The following is a 20394-nucleotide window of genomic DNA, read 5'->3' as shown; positions in this document are numbered from 1 at the left end:
CCGGAAAGCACGCACTTCCTCCACGAGTCCCAAGGGCCCCATCTCCCTGTCGCAGTCCGGGTGTTCCAGGTAGTCTAGGACGAACTCTAGATGTTCCCGGAGTGCGCTCAGCTTGGGGATGGCTGCTGGGCGGAGTCTGCATCATCATCGCCTTCGTCGTCGGAATCTTCAAGTTCGGGACTGACACCAGCAACCGAAGACGCGATCTCGATATCAGACAACGTCTGATACCCAGGATCGCCCCGTCGTCGTCCAACCACTCACGAACATCGTCCACATCAACATCGTCGCCGTGCGTACGTAGCCGTGCATGGAAGTCATCCACGTCAAACCCTAGGAAATCGTACTCCACATCTGTTCCGAGAAGCAGACGAGACCAACCATTTTCAAGAGTTTTCACAGGGACTTCCTTCCATGCACTAGCCCAGTTGTACAGCGCAGACTTGATGTTGTAGCGGCGAAGGTTTTCCAAAGTCCGCTTGCCTCGAGTGTCACGTCCTTCCCTGCGCTCGTCCTCGTCCTCGAGAACCACCATCACCTCGTCCAGGAACTTCCGACGGTACAGGCGCTTTGTTGCCACGATCACTCCTTGGTCCATTGGTTGAATGAGAGCAGTCGTATTAGGTGGCAGAAACATGCACCTAATACGGCCATTCTCAGCAACCAAGTCCTTGTCGCACGGGTGGGCAGGTGCATTGTCGAGGAGAAGGAGAGCCTTTACCTGGTCGCGAGGAATTCCCAGTGTCTTCGTCTGGTAATGTATGACCTCCTTGACGAAGTGATGGTGAAACCAGTCTTTGAAAATCACAGCTGTGAACCATGCTTTCAAAGAATGGTACCATACGACAGGAAGGACATCCATCACCCCACGAAGGCACCGAGGCTGCTTTGCACGGCCAACAATAACGGGCTTAAGCCGGTGCATGCCGTTAGCATTGGCACAACACAAAGCAGATATCCGTTCCTTAGAAAGCTTGCGGCCAGGTACACGCTTCTCCGTCTCATCGGCGAGAGTGTTCGTTGGCACCGAGCGATAGAATAGGCCAGTTTCGTCAGCGTTATAGACTTGACCGAGAGTGAGGCCCTCCCTGTCGATCAAGCCTTTCACCTTGTGCCGAAACTCGTCCACTCCATCCTCGTTAGCGTCCAATGCTTCGCCATGTGCTTTACGGTTAGTAAGGCCATGTCGCAACTTGAACGCGAAGAGCCAACCCTCGGATGCCTTGAAGTCTAGGGCGTCGTGGAAGCCTTGCAAACTTCTCAGCAGCAGCCTTCAGCTCCGTTCCACGTACCATCACACCAGCTGCACGTTGCTGTCGATACCAAATCAACGTGGAGCGGTCGATCTCTGCATACTTGGGAGTAAACATAACCTTCCTCTCCACGTTGCGTTTGCTTCTCGACGAGAAGTCAGCCGTGTACTGCATGAGCTTGTCTCGGGAACGCTTGATATCAAACAAAGTCGACCGGGCCAGGTTGAACTCGCGGAGAATGCGAGAGGAAGACCAACCCGCATCAACCTTCTCCAATATCTCCCGTTTCTTCTCCAGAGTCAACACCACTCTCTTCCTTTTCTCAGGAGGCGGGGCCATCATCACACACACTAAGAGTAGGGCAGAGAGCAGCAGGAGGCCTTGCAGCAAGTACGGCACCACCACAAAAGCGAGCACGTGGGCAGCCATTACGAAGAGCGCAGGTCCAGTCGCGGTGAGAGACAGGCGGGAAGTGGGGAGGATGCAGCGGCGCTCTATCGGACGTCGGAGGAATGACGAACCAAAACAATGCTCTCACGCGGCGCGCGCGGCAAGTTCAAATTACGGACGGCAAAAAATCGGTTTTTTTTTCCAATTTTTTTGGATTTTCGGACCATTTTGGGAATGTTTGATCCCAGGACGATAAGGTTCGGTTAGTGGGGATGTTCGGTTATTGGGCGTCCGGATATTAGAGTGATTACTGTATATATGTACACATCCTAAGTCATTCACACAAGATTCACACTGTGGTGTGTGTGCTATCCTGCTACAGGAGAAAGTCGCAGTCGCCAGTGAGCGAAAAAACCTCGTATTTACGTTAATAGAAGCAAGCTTGAGGGAAAAACTCCGTGACGACGGTGAAAATCCTGTACTCAGGTCAAACTGAGCGAAAATTCGCTACATTTACACTGACAACTAATTGTTGTGTAGTGTGGTGTATGTAATACACGGTGTAAGTGTGACAGTTGTAGTGTAACTGTACCTACGTGTAAAATGACACAGTAAATAATATGGCGACGACGAAGGCAGAGGAGAAGAGGCAGCAGCGTGCGGCAGACGATCAGCTGGCCCGCACAGCAAAACTGCTACACCCATTGCTGAACCTGCAAAACCAATTGAGGTGGAGCATCAAAAGTGTCAATGAGACAAAATTTTATTATGTTACAATTACTCTCTGCCTAGCAATCAGTACATTCGAGGTCGCCATTAATCATAGCACACGATTAGTGTCAGCAAGTTGAGAATCCCTGCGCAAACTCGGGTCTTCCATAGCCTCGAACTGCACACGGGTCCTCAACCTGTGCCTTAACCTACAGTTCTTATATTAATATCGGAGAGCTGAGAATCCTTGTGCAAACTTGGGTCTTCCATAGCCTCAAGTCGCCTCTGCGGAGTTCTCACTTCCCCCTTAACCTACAATACAATACTTATATTAGTACCGGGAAGCTGAGAATCCTTGTGCAAACTTGGGTCTTCCATAGCCTCAAGTCGCCTCTGCGAGTTCTCACTTCCCCCTTAACCTACAGTACAATACTTATATTAGTACCGAGAAGCTGAGAATCCTTGTGCAAACTTGGGTCTTCCATAGCCTCAAGTCGCCTCTGCGGAGTTCTCTCTCGAACTTCCCCCTTAACCTACAATACTTACTGTATATTAGTATTGGGAAGCTGAGAATCCTTGTGCAAACTTGGGTCTTCCATAGCCTCAAGTCGCCTCTGCGGAGTTCTCTCTCGAACTTCCCCCTTAACCTACAATACAATATTAGTATCGGGAAGCTGAGAATCCTTATGCAAACTTGGGTCTTCCATAGCCTCAAGTCGCCTCTCAACTTCCCCCATTAACTTACGGTACATAATATGTATGTACAGGCCCTGGACATAATGTGTCCTGTGGGGCCAATGGGCGAGACGTCAGGTCTGCACCCACTTCACCACTACCCTGTCTCTCAACTGACTCAGAGATTACAGGTGTAGTTACAAATGGCACAGGAAGGGCATGTCCCTGATTAGTGGTGATACTTTGGCACACACTACAGGAACGGACAAAACTATCTATGTCTCTTCCCATCCCTGGCCAGAAAAAGTCAGCTCCGATACGGCCCTGGGTCTTCCTTTTGCCCACGTGACTTCCTGAAGCTGAACAATGACCCCATTGTAACACTGCTAGGCGGTACTTGGCGGGAACGACAAACTGCAGTCGAACCTCGCCCTCGGGTGTTCGTGACTCACGGTAGAGCCGTCCTTGTTTGCGAAGGAACTTGGCTCGACCTCCCCGTGAATACTTTATCACTCGACCCTTTTGTTTGTTCCGCACGGTAGCAAGTGTCGGGTCAGAATGTTGTTCTTGTACAACAAGTTGACTACACATCAGATCTTGCGGCGATTCAGTGATCACTGGGGTGACACAGTCTGGAGCCTCAGTCATGGCTCGTGTTACCGCAGCAGCCGAAGTCTGAGTAGCGTCATCGGAGCAACTATCCTTGACTCCTTGAATATTGCCTACTATAAAGTCAAATAGAGGCTCTGGCATGACAACTGCGAGTGTCGTACCAGTATAAAATGGAGATGCCACCTGGATACATGCCTCAGGGAACAATCTCACTGATCCATCAATAAGCTTTGCATGGATCTGTCGACCTGTATACTGCTCAGGCCGAACTAGACTCTGCTTGACAGAGCAACCTGAGGAACCATTATCTCTCAGGACCTTCACAGGAATGCCTCCCACAAACCCTGGCTGAACAAGAAAGGTACTGTCACCTGTGGGAGGGCCTGTGGAGGAAGCAGCTAGCCACTCATGAGGCTGCTGAATTGATGTGGCAAACATTGTGCCTTGAGGGTTATATTGGGAAGATGGAACATTGGCCATCTGTGGAGGGGGGTTCACTGTCACTGTGGGACTAGTGAACTGTGGGGAAGTACCCACACTGGTAGGGATGTGACCACCAGGCTGCTGCTGAGGAATGAAGGCTGCATTCGCTTCCTGCCTCTTTTGAGTTGGTGGTGAAAAACTTTGTCCCGTCGGTCGGTTGCGTGGCTGATACTGCTGCTGGTTAGGGTACTTGTTGTACCTCTTCCACTCAGGTTTCTGAGTGTTTTGCCCCTGGTCCTTCCACTGCGGTTTTGGACCTTGACCATTACTCTGAGAACGGCCTTGGTGCTGGGATTCAGTCTGAGACGGCTTCCCAGACTTGGCAGTATCTTTTCTACTCCAGGTGTTTTGCTTACGAGCTTGATACCCGTATGCAGTAAAGAATGCGTCAGCCTTCTCTGCCATTTGGCTGGCATCTTTCACCTGGCAGATCTTAAGCTGTGCTATGAGCTCAGCAGGCCACGACCTCTCTAGCTGTGTACGCAGCATAAGGTCAATTATCCCCTCACGCGTTGAAGGAGTTTCATCTTTCTCCATCCACTCATTTAAGTAAGCTGTGAGACGATTAAAGAACTGAACAGCTGTCTCCTTGTCTTGGAGACGAGCTCGCATGAACTGAACTTTGGCGTCGTCTACTGTGAGACCATACGCCTTAATGAGTGCAGCTTTCATCATCTCATATGTGAGATTGTCTCCACGAATTCTGTGGAGAATATCGAGGGCGGGGCCCTCAAATAAACTAAGAAACTGAAGCCGCTTAGCTGCCTCATCCAGTTGATACATGTCTGCCATGTCCTCAAAACGAGCTATGTACGGCTCGATTCGCTCGCTTTCCTTGTATGAAGGAAGCTTGATGCGTGGGGTCGCCAGGACATGTGCAGGGAGAAAGCTCGTGGAGCTTGGACCAACTGCAGCAGACGTGTCTGAAGCCAAGGAATCTCGCTTGAGCTTCAGCACTTCAAGTTTATGTTTTTCTCGTGCTTCTCGCTCGGCACGTTCGTGTTCTCGTTGTTCCCGCTCGTATTCCCGTTGTTCCCGCTCGTATTCGCGCTCTTTCTCACGCTGCTCTTGTTCATAAGCACGCTCTCTTTCACGTTCCTCACGCTGTTCTCGCTCGTATTCGCGCTGTTCTCGCTCGCATTCGCGCTGAATCTTACGCTCTTCACGGGCATCATTCTCGCTGCTGCTCCTGATTATGCCGTGAGAGTATATACTCTTTAATTTCGGTTGGGTCCGAAAGACCCATTTCTTTGGCTTCCTGTAAAAATACAGTAGTAGCCATGGCGCTAATTTATTAAGCAAAACCGAAATTGAGTACTGACTGCTTAGCGACGAATACTAATAAACACAAGTAAAGAGTACAGACACAAGCTAGTGGTGACCAGTCTTATCCAGTTAACTGGCAAAGAATAAATAAAAAATGTAAATGACTGGGAAGACTCAATAATAAACACAATGGGTACGGCGACTTCCCAGGAGCGAATAAAATCGTGTGGCGTTACCAAGAATACACTAGAGTTAAGTACTCTATTGATTAATAAAGCAAAATTCACTTGCTAAATTAAGGGTAAACACCAGTAAGCTTGTGCCTATAAACTTTAATGATAAATACCTAAATATGAATGAGTGAGCACTATCTCGTGAATAGCTTTAGAGCTAGGAGTTAATATCCTGGAATGAGGTCGCCAATTGTCAGGGGTTTTTATAATATCAGGGTAATTTTGGGATATAAATGGTTAAATATTATTTAAATTGATAATAATATTCAATAATATTGAAGAGCAGAGACAATGATTGTCTTGCTACATCAAGCAATGATTACGCTGCTTCTTCGCACGACTCTCTGAGAACGAGAATTTATAAACTTTCTCCACAGTACACAGCAGAGACTAATTACTCACAATTGCTGAATTACTGTACTGTTAGCCTCTGGAGAAAGTTACTTCACCCTTGACAATAAATAACTAATACTAATAACAATAATCAGGTCCTTGCTGATGCTTAACTCCTATGGCACAACGGATTTTAAGTTAATACAACAAGACTGGTCTAAGTACCTGTTATGAAAGCAAAACGTTTATGCAAGCTAGGAGCTATATGGGAAATAAGCTTAATAATGGAGAAATGAAACAAGATTTTACTTTAAGCTCAAGGAAAAGAACTGTTAAATTTATTAATTACAAAAAATAAATTTAACGTTACAATTCAAATCAATTAAATGAGACGCACTCACTCACTCGCACAAAAGCTAAATACTTACGCCTAGGAAAAACACCTTAATTAAACTCTTATAACTAGGGAAATACAAGAAGGAAATACTATAGTCGATGAATGCTGCGTATCACCCAAGCTGAACTAGGATGGAAGTACTGAAGAACTGTGGAGTTTGGGTACTAGCTGACCTCACACTGCTCGCACAGGACCTCTCTCCGTCGCAGCAACAACTGGACTGAATTCAAATACATTGTATGGGCAGGACGCAAGGCGTGGCTAACGGTTGAGGGAAGCAGAGGCGAATGATAAAGAAACAATTGTATCGCTCAGTAGCGCACTTAGTGACGTGCATTAAATCGGTCACTTTTGAAAGTGACGAATGTTTTGAAAAGTATACTCCGAAAGGGAGGGAGAAACGGTTAGCTGAGCGATACACAGTGAGTTTTCCACTAATAGTTCGTGGATTCTCACAAAAGGGAAATGTCGCGAATTGATTCGTGACAGTATACTGAACTAGTGCTGTTGGAGCCTGTAGCAGTGTGGGACGTGGTCATAACAGTATTATAGTGTGGGTGGTGGCAGCCATCATCCACTCATTTTATTTAATGCTGCCTACTTCTTCCTTTATCTTTAACTTTCTTTTTTCCCTTCACCCATATCATTCTTTTTCCTCTGTCTTCCCCTCGTCTCATCGTGTTTCTCCCATCTTTCCTGTCACTTTTTATTACTCTTCATTCCTTTTTATGTAGCTTTGCATTGAGTGACATGCCTAATGGTTACAATGCTGGTTGGTAACCCTATCACCAACCCAACCCATACATGTTCCGTACGTGTCAACATGCGGGCTGACTGAGGGTTAGTGCCCCTCCCTGTAAAATGGCTAACTCAAAGACATATGGCCACCCCTTATGGGATTATGGCATCTGACTATAGATAGATAGATAGACTATAATGAGAGAAGTGCATTTTTATATATGTTATAGTGTGAAGGCTGTGTTTGTGTATGCACTGTGTTATAGTGTGAAGGATGCATTTTTGTGTATGTACTGAAGTGTGAGGGATGAGTTTTTGTGTATGTATTATAGTGTGAGCAGTGTGTTTTTGTGTATGTTATGTATGAATGTGTTGGAGATCATTTTTTTGTACATGTATTATAGTGTACAGGATATTTTTTTATGTAATATAGTGGTGGTAGGTGGGGGTCCTCACCATCCCCTCACTCAATGTAGTGCTGCTTTTGAGTGACTTCCCTTTCCTCTCCTCTTTCCTTCTCATATCTGTCTTTCTTTCCTTCATTCTTTCCTCTTCCTTCTGTCTGTGGGTGACTTTACACTGAGTGACAAGCCAAATGGTTTCCTGTACACCAGGAAACCATTTACTAAGCTGGGTGGTATCCACATAACCAAATTTTGGTGCCTGTGGTTTAGTTGATAATTAGGTGCTCCAGTCGGATTGAGCCGGTGCAGGTTTTTATCGAAGGGGTGGTTGGGGTTTATTGCTCATGTAATGCCACTCAGGGATGAGTGAAGCTGGTCACTCGTGTTAAATGTCAGGACCAACTTACCTAGCCACTGGGCTCGTACGCTCCTTATGGGGCAACACAGGATTGGATGATGAATGGATGGATATGAATAAAAATAAATAATTTGGTTTTATGCCAAGTATCCCCGGAGGGCTAAGGTGTTGCCTCTGGGTAGAGGACTTTTTGGACTGGAGCGTGTAGCATTTTATGACCGGATGCCCTTCCTGATGTCTACTAGTGACCCTTGGGTGGATTCGATCCTCCGACCCTTCGGTCAGAGCGGAGCGCTCTAACCCACTGAGCCACGGATAGTGCGAGATATGTTTTTGTGTGCATATTATAGCTTGAGAGATGTATTTTTTTTTTTTTATATGTACTTTTATTAAAGTATAAGAAATGTGCTTTTTGGTACAGTGATGTTCTGCTGTACAGGTTCCTGCTGGTGGTGTACAATAAGTCCGTCCAAGAGCACTGCACCCGCCACTTCCCTCCCAACACCACCATCCGCACTGCACACTCCCTTGCCTATGCCAGTGTTGGTCGCAGGTAACTCCACACACAATATTTCCTGTGTATAACTTCATCAGTCTGATGACCTAATAGAAATAAATGTCAAAAAAGGCTTTAACATAGCAAGGACTTGACTGAACTTAAAATTTCACTTTAGTAAAGAGTTTTAGTAATGAAGGGACAGATGATGACTGTATGTAATCCTTCCATGTCACAATGTTTCTCTTAAGCTGAATTTTATCATCTGGACAGAGCAATATTGATGTAAATGGAATTTTGTTGGACTGAAAGACTTTTGTCTGCTTATAATCTACCTTAATTTGGCAGATATTTTCCTCCAATTGCCGTGTATTTCCCGTAGCTTAATGACAGAAACTGCGCTATCACTCTGCACCTTTTCCACAGCATTTTTTGGTGACCATCATTGTGTTATGTTGTTTATCTGTTGTTACAGCTTAGTATTCAAAATGTAGGGATGATAGTTGTAGGCCAGTTTAAAGTTGAGAGTATATATATCGTTTCGTTTTGTTTTTAAAGGCTCCAACATGCTTGCATGTGTCAGCCTTGGTCACCTAATGGCGACTCTCCACGCTGCACGATCCATTGCAGCCTCCCTGTTCAGTCCCTTAACCCTAAGGTCACACTTAATAACCTCGTCCCATGTCTTTCTCGGTCTGCCCCTCATAACCCCACCCCCAATATTAACACTTCTCACCTTCCTCACCCAATTATCATCCCCCATCCTCTCCACATGTCCAAACCACCTCAATCTACCTCTCCTCATCACAACACCAATACACTCCAGTCCCATCCTACCTCTCAACTCTTCCACTGTAAATCCAGCCCCTCCAGGCCTTGGACACAGGGACGCACTGCACATCCACCTAATCATTGTCATTTCTGTACGTCTGAGCCGGCGAATGTCTTCCTCCTTCACTGCCCAGGTCTCACTGCCATACAGCATTACACTCCTAACACATGCTGCATACAAAGACCCATTAGCACGTAGGGAGAGCCCTCTCAATATCAGGAGAGGCAAGAGCTCCCTGAACTTCTTCCAACCACTTCTCACCCTAGCCACAGAGCTAGCTCCAGCCCCACCTCCAGCACACAACATGTCTCCCAAATAACAAAACTCTTCCACACACTCAAGAGATTCACCAGCAAGTTCAATCCTTTCACGTCTGACAATCTCCACCTGCTCACCCCGGCACGCCGTACACATAAAATCAGCATTATCTCGCAGTCTACCTCTGATACCACTACATCTCTTATGCACCCATTTATCACACACACCGCACAAGATGGAATTACTCCCCACGCCCTTGTGGCAAACTGCACATGGCCACTCTCCCTCGTCTTTGACAGTACCGCCACCAACCCTAGATATCATCACTTTTGTTTTATCTGCATTTACCCTTAAACCCTTTTGCCCCATACCATCTCTCCACTTCCTAAACCTTTCCTCCGCTTCCCTTTCATTCTCCGCAATCAACACCAAATCATCAGCATACAACAACTCCCACGGGAGTCCGTTTCTAAAGTCACGTGAAAGGGCTTCAAGTACCATGATAAACAACATGGGACTCAAGACTGACCCCTGATGCACACCAACATTCACGGAAAACTCATCATTCAAATCTCCATTCACTCTCACCTGGGTGTGAGCACCCACATACATGGCCATAACCACCCTAACCAGCCACTCCTCCAAGCCAAGCTTTCTCATTGCCCACTTCACCACCTCTCTAGGGACTCTGTCAAAGGCCTTTTCCAAATCAACAAAAACAAAATAAAGATCCCTTCTCCTACCAATATATTTTTCCTGAAGCTGTCGAACAATGAATATGGCATCAGTGGTCCCCCTACCTGGCATAAACCCAAACTGCATCTCATCAATATTCACTCTTTCTCTAATCATACCTTCTAAAACTCTCTCCATTACCTTCATTATCTGATCTAAAAGCTTTATCTATCTATTCTATCTATCTATATACCTAGGCTGCTTCCCCCAAGGAAAGGGAGGTAGCCGAGACAGGACGACTCACTCTCCATTTACTCATCCATTCAAACACATTTATTCGCATCTTAGCCCCAAAGGGGAGAACGGACAGATCCTCACTGCATCACAACGCACAAGGGTCAACTGCGCAATGCAATCAGTGACATCCACAGCAGGGCATCACCCTCTATAATTTCCTCTTTCCAGGGCATCACCCTTCCCTTTATACACATTTACAATTACACTCTTCAGCCAATCATCTGGGACAACACACTCATAAATAATCCTATTTATCAGGTCAGTGACTAATCTCACCCCTATATCGCCTGAGGCCTTCAACATTTCGGCAGTCAACCCAGACACACCTGCTGCCTTCCCCACCCTCATCCTGCCTATTGCCTCACTCACAGTAGCAGTATCAATGAAAGGCCAAGGGCCAGACACTGGATCTACTGGCTCCAAACCTTCCCTGTCCCAGCCAAACTCCTCATTCAACAACCGGTTATAATGCTCTCTTCATGCATCTTTAATATCCTCACTGTTCACCACTACCCTTCCTTCATCATTCTTCACACACTGCTCACCTATGATATTCCGATTATCCCTCTTCACCTGACCTGCCACCCTAAATATATTTTTCCTTTCCCCATGATTTAGGTTATCAAGTAATTGAAGTAATTGTCTCTGTGACTCAGACTTTGCCCTGTATACCTCTCTTCTAGCCCTACGCTTGGCAGCCAAATATTCCTCTGCTACCACCCTTCTTCCATTCCCGGAAAAGCCTTCTTTTCTCCTTAATTGCAGCTTCTACACCCTCATCCCACCACCAAGTTACTTTATGTCTTGGTGGTCCTCTTGTCCAGCCACATGTTACATCAGTAACTCTCAAGAAATTGCTCTTGAGGGCTCTGTACTGTTCATTAACGCCTCTGTCTACAGCTCCCTGTTCAGCCACCACTCTCTTCATCTCGCAATAGAAGGCATCCCTTACTACTTGGTTTCTCAGCTTCCATATTTTCCTCCTAGGTACATAAGTCCACTTTTTCATCACTTGTTCTTTAAGCACCATATCACAAATCAATAGTTTGTGCTGCTGCACACACTCCTCACTTCCTATAACTTTAACATCCCTCACTAACCTCCTATCGGCCCTCCTAACCAGAAAATAATCTATCTGACTGCTATTTCCCCCAGACTCATACGTAATTAACCTACTGTCTCTTTTCCTAAAATATGTGTTGCACACAATCATGTCCGTTGCCTCCCCAAACTCGAGTATCCTTTCCCCTTCTGCATTCCTTAGACCATACGCACATCCCCCATGCACTCCTTCATAACCTTGTGCTGCTTCACCTACATGACCATTTAAGTCCCCTCCCAAAATCACTATCTCATCATCCCGCATACCACCCACTACATGTATTAAATCATCCCAAAATCTATCTTTCTCTGATTCATCCAATCCTGCCTGTGGAGCATATGCCGATATAATCGCAGCTATCTTTCTTCCCAACAGAATTTTCACTACCAATATCCTATCGCTTACTCTCAAAACATTCATAACATATTCCACCCATTTCTCCGCAACCATCACACCAACACCTCCATATCCGTCTGTCCCCCCCTGCCAAAACAACTTATAGCAACAGTCCTTCCCAACAATCTTTCTGGCTGATCCACCCCTGTACCGAACTTCCTGCAAACACGCCACATCCACCCACCTCCTATTGAATGCCTCAACGACTTCCCCTGCTTTTCCCCTCAAACATCCCACATTTCCATGAACCCACCCTCATCCCCTTGGTTGATTTACTGTCCTCAGGCTTGCTTTGAAACTTATTTTGTTTTGTCATCTTCAGTATTAATAAAGGGGGACAGACACAGCACAGGTCCCACTCACTGCACAGTCCCAGGTCCAGGCAATGGATCTGGGACCTCTAGCCCACCAGCTTACCAGTGGCTGTGGTAGTGGCCTCGGGGCACCCTGCCAGGACAGCTGCAGGGACACCCTCCAAGCGCGTCTTGGCACTGCAACTATCCCGCCATTATACACCCACTGATAGGGCAGCCTCCTGGGGCGCTACTCCCAGGTTCGGGCCCCTCTCTATTGGGCGGAAGCGGCAGCCTGGGAACCGCAATACCCTGTACCCTCTAGCACAGGCCCGAACCCCATCTCGCCCTGGACCCACGATCTATGCTGGCGGAACCCCCGCCACGCCTCCCCCCAGAAGTCCGCCACTAGGTAGCGGGGGCAAAGTTTTCTGGCCGCATGCCCTTGCTGGCGCCAACCCCTGTAACGTAGTGGGATACGTGGTGGGAAATGTAAAGTGCATGTGGTGTAGTGCATAGATAGTTAGAGGAAATGTTTGGGAGAGTATGCTGGTCTACTCTCCATGTTACTGTCACACTGAAAAGGTCAGCAAAGGGAGATGGTTAGATAGCTAGTGAAACAGGAGCTCCAGCTCTCCCTATCACCAGCATTCCCATTCCCCTCGGGAGTACTACCCTGTACAGTGTGTATATGGTGTTAAATGATGGCAGCCATCATTCACTCACTTGTTGCAGTCCTGCTTACTTTTTCCTTCTCTTTTCTCATTCTGTGTGTGTGTTTGCCCTCCTCCCTTCCAACGTCTCCCTATCCCATGTGTCACATATGCGAGTATTTTTCCACTTCAGGTGGCTCTGCACTTACTGACAAGCCTAATGATTGCCTGTCACCCAGGATACCATTTATACTGCTGGATGGTAACCAGATAACCATATTACAGAGTGAACTGGAGCTTGATGTGGTGCTTCTGTTAACCCCTCCCATCTGGGTGGCATGTACAGTCGTCAAACTTTCCACCTGGGCCACCCACCCGCCAGGGGTGGGTAACGAGAGCTGGCAACAGTGTACAGTATATGTTTGTTCGTGAGTACATGCTCGAAGAAGTTCGGATCATCACCTCTCGTCTTCCGTAGTGAACCTCAGTCAGAGTTCATCCCAATATTCAGTAGTCAATTTTTAGCCGATAGAATTTTAAAGGAACTTCTTGAAAGTATTGGATAATGCAAGTATTGAAAACAATAAGTAAAATAATCTAAAAGATCACATTTTTACATATACTGTATTACATATTTATAAACGTATTCTTTTTCATGATAAACCCATGGCTCATCACTTAATCGTTACATGGATCACCGTGTTTGCAATGCAAACACGGCAATTGTTTTGATAGTTGATATATATTAAGTATGTGAAACAGTACTGTGGGTGACGTGGTAGTCAACGCTTCCGCCAGCCGATCCGTGTGACGTGGTTCCACCCCCGTTAGAGGAGATGGGTTTCTCCAATTATCTTATGACCTAGATCTTAACAGCAGCCAGTCAGCAACCAACATCACAAATCCCCGCACCCCGGGCCTCGGTGACGGGCGCTAAAGCGCCTATGTTCTTGGGATAAATAACAACAACAATAATAATAATAATAATAATAATAATAATAATAATAGATAAAAAAAAAAAAAAATCAGTGTTCCACCCTGTAATGATAATTTCATGTTCGGTATGTTGCATTTACCAATCACATAAGTAATATCACAGACAATGGTGATATAAATGTCCCAACAATTCATGAATCAATAGCAATTGTGCTTAAAATGACTGGAAGCTTTTGCATACTATGATGTAGCTGTGGTGTCTTCATCTTGCAATAATGTGAGATAATGTTGTTCGATGAATAGTCGATGAGCGTGTAAATGTGTGACCTCACACAAAAGCGGCACCGCTCACAATCAATTATCCTTGTAATGTGTAACTCAGTCTTTTGTTAGATCATCGGACTACAAAGGTGTGCTGTAATGACCATATATAGTCATATGAAGTATGATACGGTAAGTCATTATCATAGCTGATATAATAACCACATTCGACAACGGTATGCATAAACTCTTTGCCTGTTGAGGTGACAGTATTTTAACCTCCTACCTCTCCGTGGTGCACCATAGAACACATACAAACATCTACCTGAAGTACTCTCAACGAGGAAATAAGCAACCGTTAACAGTGTCTGAACATCATCCTAAAGTTTATTGACCAATGTAATTCATGATGTGACTGTGGCAGGTAATCATACTTGTAGCTGGATGTAGATGCTAGGTAAATGCATTTCTCTTCAACCTATACTGATAATGGTATCAAGCGATCGCCAAATGAAATGGAATTACTGATATAAGGAGAGAGAGAGAGAGAGAGAGAGGCCTGAAGCAATTCCAGTAGATAGTGCATTAACATGTTTTGGTAACAATGTAAAAACAACATAGAAAATAAAATGTTTAGTATTGTTAAGAATGCAAATATTTAGTAGAATGCTAATGGATGTCAAAAACTAGTTCGGCAATTATTATCACTGACGGTATGAATAACGTAACCCTCCCCCCCCCTCCCCCGTCCAGCGCCTGCCCTGGTCTTCACTATGCCAAGCTCCCCCCTTAAGCAGCTCTCCCACCGGCTAGACCAGTTGCAGGAAACCGGTCGCATGGAATTGTTGTGTGCCACTGGTTGCACGGACCAAGGCCAAATAAGTATAGTATAATATATATTGTTGTATTATATACAATAGTATATATTTATATCATTATATATATTATCGCATTATGAAATTAATATAGTCATTTATTTGGCCTTGGTCAGCACGATTTGTGGCATTCAGTTTTCCGTGCGACCAGTTTCATGCAACTGGCTGCGCCGATGGGAGAGCTGCCTTACTCCTGAGACATTTTTCTCCCCACCCAACTCCGTACCCAGCCATCTATGGAATGAACTCTGACTCTGAGTCTGACGGAGGTTCACTACGGACGAAAAGAGTTGATGATCCGAACTTTCGTCGAGCATGTACACACGAACAAACAGATACACTGTTGCCAACACCCGTTAACCACCTCTCGCGGCTGAGTGGCCCAGCTGGAAAGTTTGGTGACTGTACATATGACGACCTGGGAACATCTGGGTGGCATGTATAAATGATCTAGTGTTTTGTAGTATTATTGTTATGGTATTATTATTATGATTATTGCATCATATTATAATAGTATATCATACTATATTTTTATAGGTTTAGCTGAGAAATTATGGTTTAAATAATGGTGATTTTTTAAGAAAAACACCTGCTGGTGGTTTGGGTGGTGAAAACAACCCCCAGACGTAATGGGTAAAATGGGTGGAAAGACGCAGATGCAGTGTCCATCCAGGAATCAAACCTTCACACTGTTCATTGTGCCTTGTTGTGGTGAAGTACTGTCAGACACAAGGGAACATTGGTTTGCTGAGTGGAACAATCCTGCAGGGGCAGTTGCTTTCCTATGGTTGATGGTCTGCTCAACCAGACAAACTGGGGTTGATCAATAATAGCAGCAGTCTGTGTACTTGTATATATACAAGGACTGTTCTGAAAGTTTTTATTTTATTTTATTTTTTATTTTTTAATTTATTTATTTATTATTATTATTTTTTTTTTTGACTGGGCATAGGCTTCACAGCCTGCTCTCAAGACCCAGCCAGTAGTCCTCCTACATGCTATTCACCTCTTCATGTCACCACTTCTGCACTAACACCCACCGTCCATATTGAATACATGCTAGGACAGTCTCATACAGGACTGGTGTAGTGGTAGTAGCGGGGGTATTTTTACGACATGTCGGCAGGTCTTGTGGTAGAGCAGTAAAGTCTGATTTAGTGAAATTCAAACCCTTAAATTGTTCCCTGCCCCAGTGGGGATTTGAACCTGGGTCCAGTAGGACTGCAAGCCACCTCTCTACCGATTGAGCCACCGCCTAGCCCCAGGCTCCTACGCTCCTCATGAGGCAGTGTACGATTGGATGATGGATGGATACATGGTTACTATGCTCATGTGTACCCAAGAAGTTGTGCGGTCCCTTTTCAGAGTTCAGAGTTCATGGACATGGATGCAGTTCCAGTAGCCTTTCTAGGAGATTTTTATGCTTGATGGTCAAACACTGAAACTCCGTTTTTTCCATAGGTTGTATACTCACCAACTGCTTGTAACACTGGGACCCCCCTGTACAGTACGATAACATTTATTATACCTATTATGGTATTTATTTATTTTTTTGGCTATATATTACGGGTATAGGGTTTTCAAGGGGGTTAGACCTGCTTTTGGGGGGTACTATGTCACTATCCGTCAGTGCAAGTATGTCACCTTCCAGCACTCCCTTGGCCATTACATGCCAGATAATTGAGAATTTCCTGTACATTCTTTCCATTATATTTTTCTTCAATTCATTCATTCATTCATCTAATTCAGTGTTGCCCCATGAGGGGCATAAAAGCCCAGGGCTAGGCAAGTTCGTCTTGACATTTAAGATGAGAGTGACCAGCCTCATTCATTCCTGAGTGGCATTATGTGGGCAATAAACCCCAGCCACCGGTTGGATACAAACCTGTACCAGCTCAATCTAATTGGAGCTCCTTGATCGCCCACTAAACCACCAGGCACCATAATTTGGTTATGTGATTACCACCCATCATAGGCCAGGCATACCCTGGTTTAATTATGTACAGTAATCCCTGTACTATCCGAACTTCTAACTTTCCGGACTCCCCACTTACCGGACATTTTGGGCCTGGACCTTCGGAACCCAAAAATGGCCAAAAAAAGAAAAAAAATACCCCCAAAATCAGAATTTTTTCCCCACCCGTAATTTGAAATTGCCGCGTGGCGCCGAAGAGGCCAGCTGTGTTTGCACACGGCCCCTTCACCCTTCCATCCTCCCCCACAGGGTTGCCATTTGGTATTTTTCATTACCAAATGTGGGCCAATTTGGTAATGAAAAATTCGTTTGGTAATGAATCAGAATAATGCATTACCAAATGGATTTTTCACATGTATGAGGATACACAGGATGGAGATGGTGGATTGTTTGCTCTCTCTGATTAATTTGCCATCCTGCATAGCATGAAAATAATCAACATGCTGTTAATTATAAGGAGAGTGATTATTTCCACTTGTATATATAATTATTGAAGAATAAATGCTTGCTTTACGAATTTGGTAATGAAAAGTTAAATTTGGTAATGAAAATTGAGGAGTTTGGTAATGTGGCCATTGCGATCTGGCAACCCTGCTCCTCTCTCACCACCAGTTACCGCCTAACTGCCATCACGAGTAGATGCTTATCGCAATGGATGCCGCATGTGCTCGTTTTTGTGAATAAACTGCAATACCTCGCCACTAGACCACATGGGAATTTACAGTGTTGTGCAGTGTTAAGAAATTAGAATTTAGAGTGCAAAGGATTAACTGTGGAGTGCAAACTGGCGACTGAAACTAGCGTGGTGCAATTAAAAACAGAATGTGCAGTGTTAAACAATTATAACTCACAGTGCAAAGAATTACTGTAAGTGCAGCACAACACTGAATTACTGTATTTGCTTCAAGAGTATTTTCACCACTGTCAAAGCCTTAGAGAAGGTGGCCATAGATGTGCTGTAAGTACCCTGTACATTGCTAAATATTTTCCATAACCACTTCTAATTCTTCATTCTCTGGTTCCTTTTCATTTATTTCATTCTTTATGTCCAATATTGGTGTGAATAGGGTCTTAAATACTGTGGGTTAAAATAGGTGTTATCCATGTCCAGTAGGGAGTTATTTAGGTGGTTTTCAAAGTTAGGCTGGGTTAGGGTCCTTAAGTACCAGTCCAGCAGGCAGGGGCCCACTTTCCGTACGGGACCGCTTTCCAGACATGACTTTGGCTCTGTTACATTGGGTAGTGGAGGGATTGCTGTAATATGTTAGGTAATACCCCATCATTAGGCGGTACATGTAAAACAATGTGGAGTGTTTACCAGCCTTGGGTTTCCCCCAAATCAAGCCCAAAACCCACCCAAATGAGTCCAAAAACAAGTTTAAAGCCAATCTAAATGGCCTAACACCTGCCAAGGAAGCTAACCTAAGCCTAACACCTGTAAATAACTCACTAAAACCAACAGTTAAATCTGAAAATTGTCAAATATAAGTCTGGAAAAAATCAAGCATAGTAAACTGTACCACAAAATGACAATATTCACCCCACTTATGGCTAAAATACATCAATTTAAGTCTTAAAAACAGTTTATAAATCAACCTAAACACAATTAAGACTAAAGTATCATCAAAAATCAGTAAAAAAAACAAACCCATCGTTAAACCGGGGTTTGGCCATCATTAGGTGGGGTATAGTGGTATTTCTGCCCCCAAAGTTAAGCCGGGGTATTGCGTCTGGGGGTATGTTATATCATGGTATTACTGTAAATGGTTTTCTGGTTTCATTTCATTTTGTTTTTAAAGGCTCCAACATGCTTGCATGCATTGGCCTTGGTCACCTAGTGGCGGCTCTCCATGCTGCACGATCCATTGCAGCCTCCCTGTTCAGTCCCTTAACCCTGAGGTCACAATGACCTCATCCCATGTCTTTCTCGGTCTACCCCTCATAACCCCATCCCCAATATTAACACCTCACTTTCCTCACCCAATTATCATTCCTCATCCTTTCCACTTGTCCAAACGATCTCATTCTACCTCTCCGCCAATACACTCCAGTCCCATCCTGCCTCTCAACTCTTCCATCGTAAACCCAGCCCCCCCAGACCTTGAATGCAGGGACGCACTACACATCCACCTAATCATTGTCATTTCTGTACGTCTGAGCCGGCGAATATCCTCCTCCTTTACTGCCCAGGTTTCACTACCATACAGCATTACACTCCTAACACCTACTGCATACAAAGACCCCTTAGCACGTAGGGAGAGTCCTCTCAGTGTCAGGAGAGGCAAGAGCTCCCTGAACTTTTTCCAACCACTTCTCACCTTAGCCACAGAGCTAGCTCCAGCCCCACCTCCAGCACACAACATGTCTCCCAAATAACAAAACTCTTCCACACACTCAAGAGATTCACCAGTAAGTTCAATCCTTTCGTGCCTGACAATCTCCACCTGCTCTCCCCGACACGCCGTACACATAAAATCAGCATTATCTCAAAGTCTATCTCTGATACCACTACATCTCTTGTGCACCCATTTATCACAAACACTGCACAAGATGGAATTACTTCCCACGCCCTTGTGGCAAACTGCACATGGCCACTCTTCCCTGTCTTTGACAGTACTGCCACCAACCCTAGATATCATCACTTTTATTTTATCTGCATTTACCCTTTTGTGGTAGGTGGGGGCGCTCACCATCCACTCACTCGATGCAGAGCTGCTCTCGGGCGTCTGCCCTTTCCTCTCCTCCATCCTTCTATCCATCTATCCTCTTCTTTCTTTCTCTCCTTCATTCTTTCCTCGTCCTTCTGCTTACAGGTGACTTTACACTCCCTCTTCTATACTTCTTTCCTTCATTCTTTCCTCTTCCTTCTGCCTGTAGGTGACTCTACACTGAGTGACAAGCCAAATGGTTTCCTGTACAACAGGAAACCATTTACTACGCTGGGTGGTAACCATATAACCAAATTTTGGCGCCTGGTGGTTTAGTGGGTAATTACGGAGCTCCAGTCGGATTGAGCCAGTGAAGGTTTATATCCAAGGGATGGTTGGGGTTTATTGCTCATTTACTGCCACTCAGGGATGAGTGAGGCTGGTCACTCTCATCTTAAATGTCAGGACCAACTTGCCTAGCCCAGGGCTTCTACGCTCCTCTTGGGTCAATGTGGGATTGGGTGATGAATGAATGAATGAAAAATGCATTTACCCTTAAGCCCTTGTGCCTCATACCATCTCTCCACTTCCTAAACCTTTCCTCCGCCTCCCTTTCGTTCTCTGCAATCAACACCAAATCATCAGCATACATCATCTCCCATGGGAGTCCGTTTCTCAAGTCACGTGAGTGGGCTTCAAGTACCATGATAAACAACATGGGACTCAAAACTGACCCCTGATGCACACCAGCATTCACGGAAAACTCATCACTCAGATCTCCATTCACTCTTACCTGGGTGCGAGCACCCACATACATAGCCATAACCACCCTAACCAGCCACTC

The 20394-nt window shown here is 45.3% G+C and overlaps 1 protein-coding gene across 1 annotated transcript in view; it reads left to right on the top strand.

The window, feature by feature from the left end:
* The window catches only part of LOC145390339 (F-box DNA helicase 1-like), a 187566-nt gene that overhangs the window by 74055 nt on the left and 93117 nt on the right, over window positions 1-20394 (top strand). The window contains exon 8 of the mRNA XM_080265297.1: window positions 8293-8406. Coding sequence (XP_080121423.1) covers window positions 8293-8406 — 114 coding nt within the window. The remainder of the gene's footprint in view (window positions 1-8292; window positions 8407-20394) is intronic.

The sequence above is a fragment of the Coenobita brevimanus genome, chromosome 14, assembly GCF_032717465.1.
Source record: "Coenobita brevimanus isolate Jiangsu-jjx chromosome 14, ASM3271746v2, whole genome shotgun sequence".
NCBI classification, from domain to species: domain Eukaryota; kingdom Metazoa; phylum Arthropoda; class Malacostraca; order Decapoda; family Coenobitidae; genus Coenobita; species Coenobita brevimanus.
This window is presented reverse-complemented; position numbering and strand designations above follow the sequence as displayed.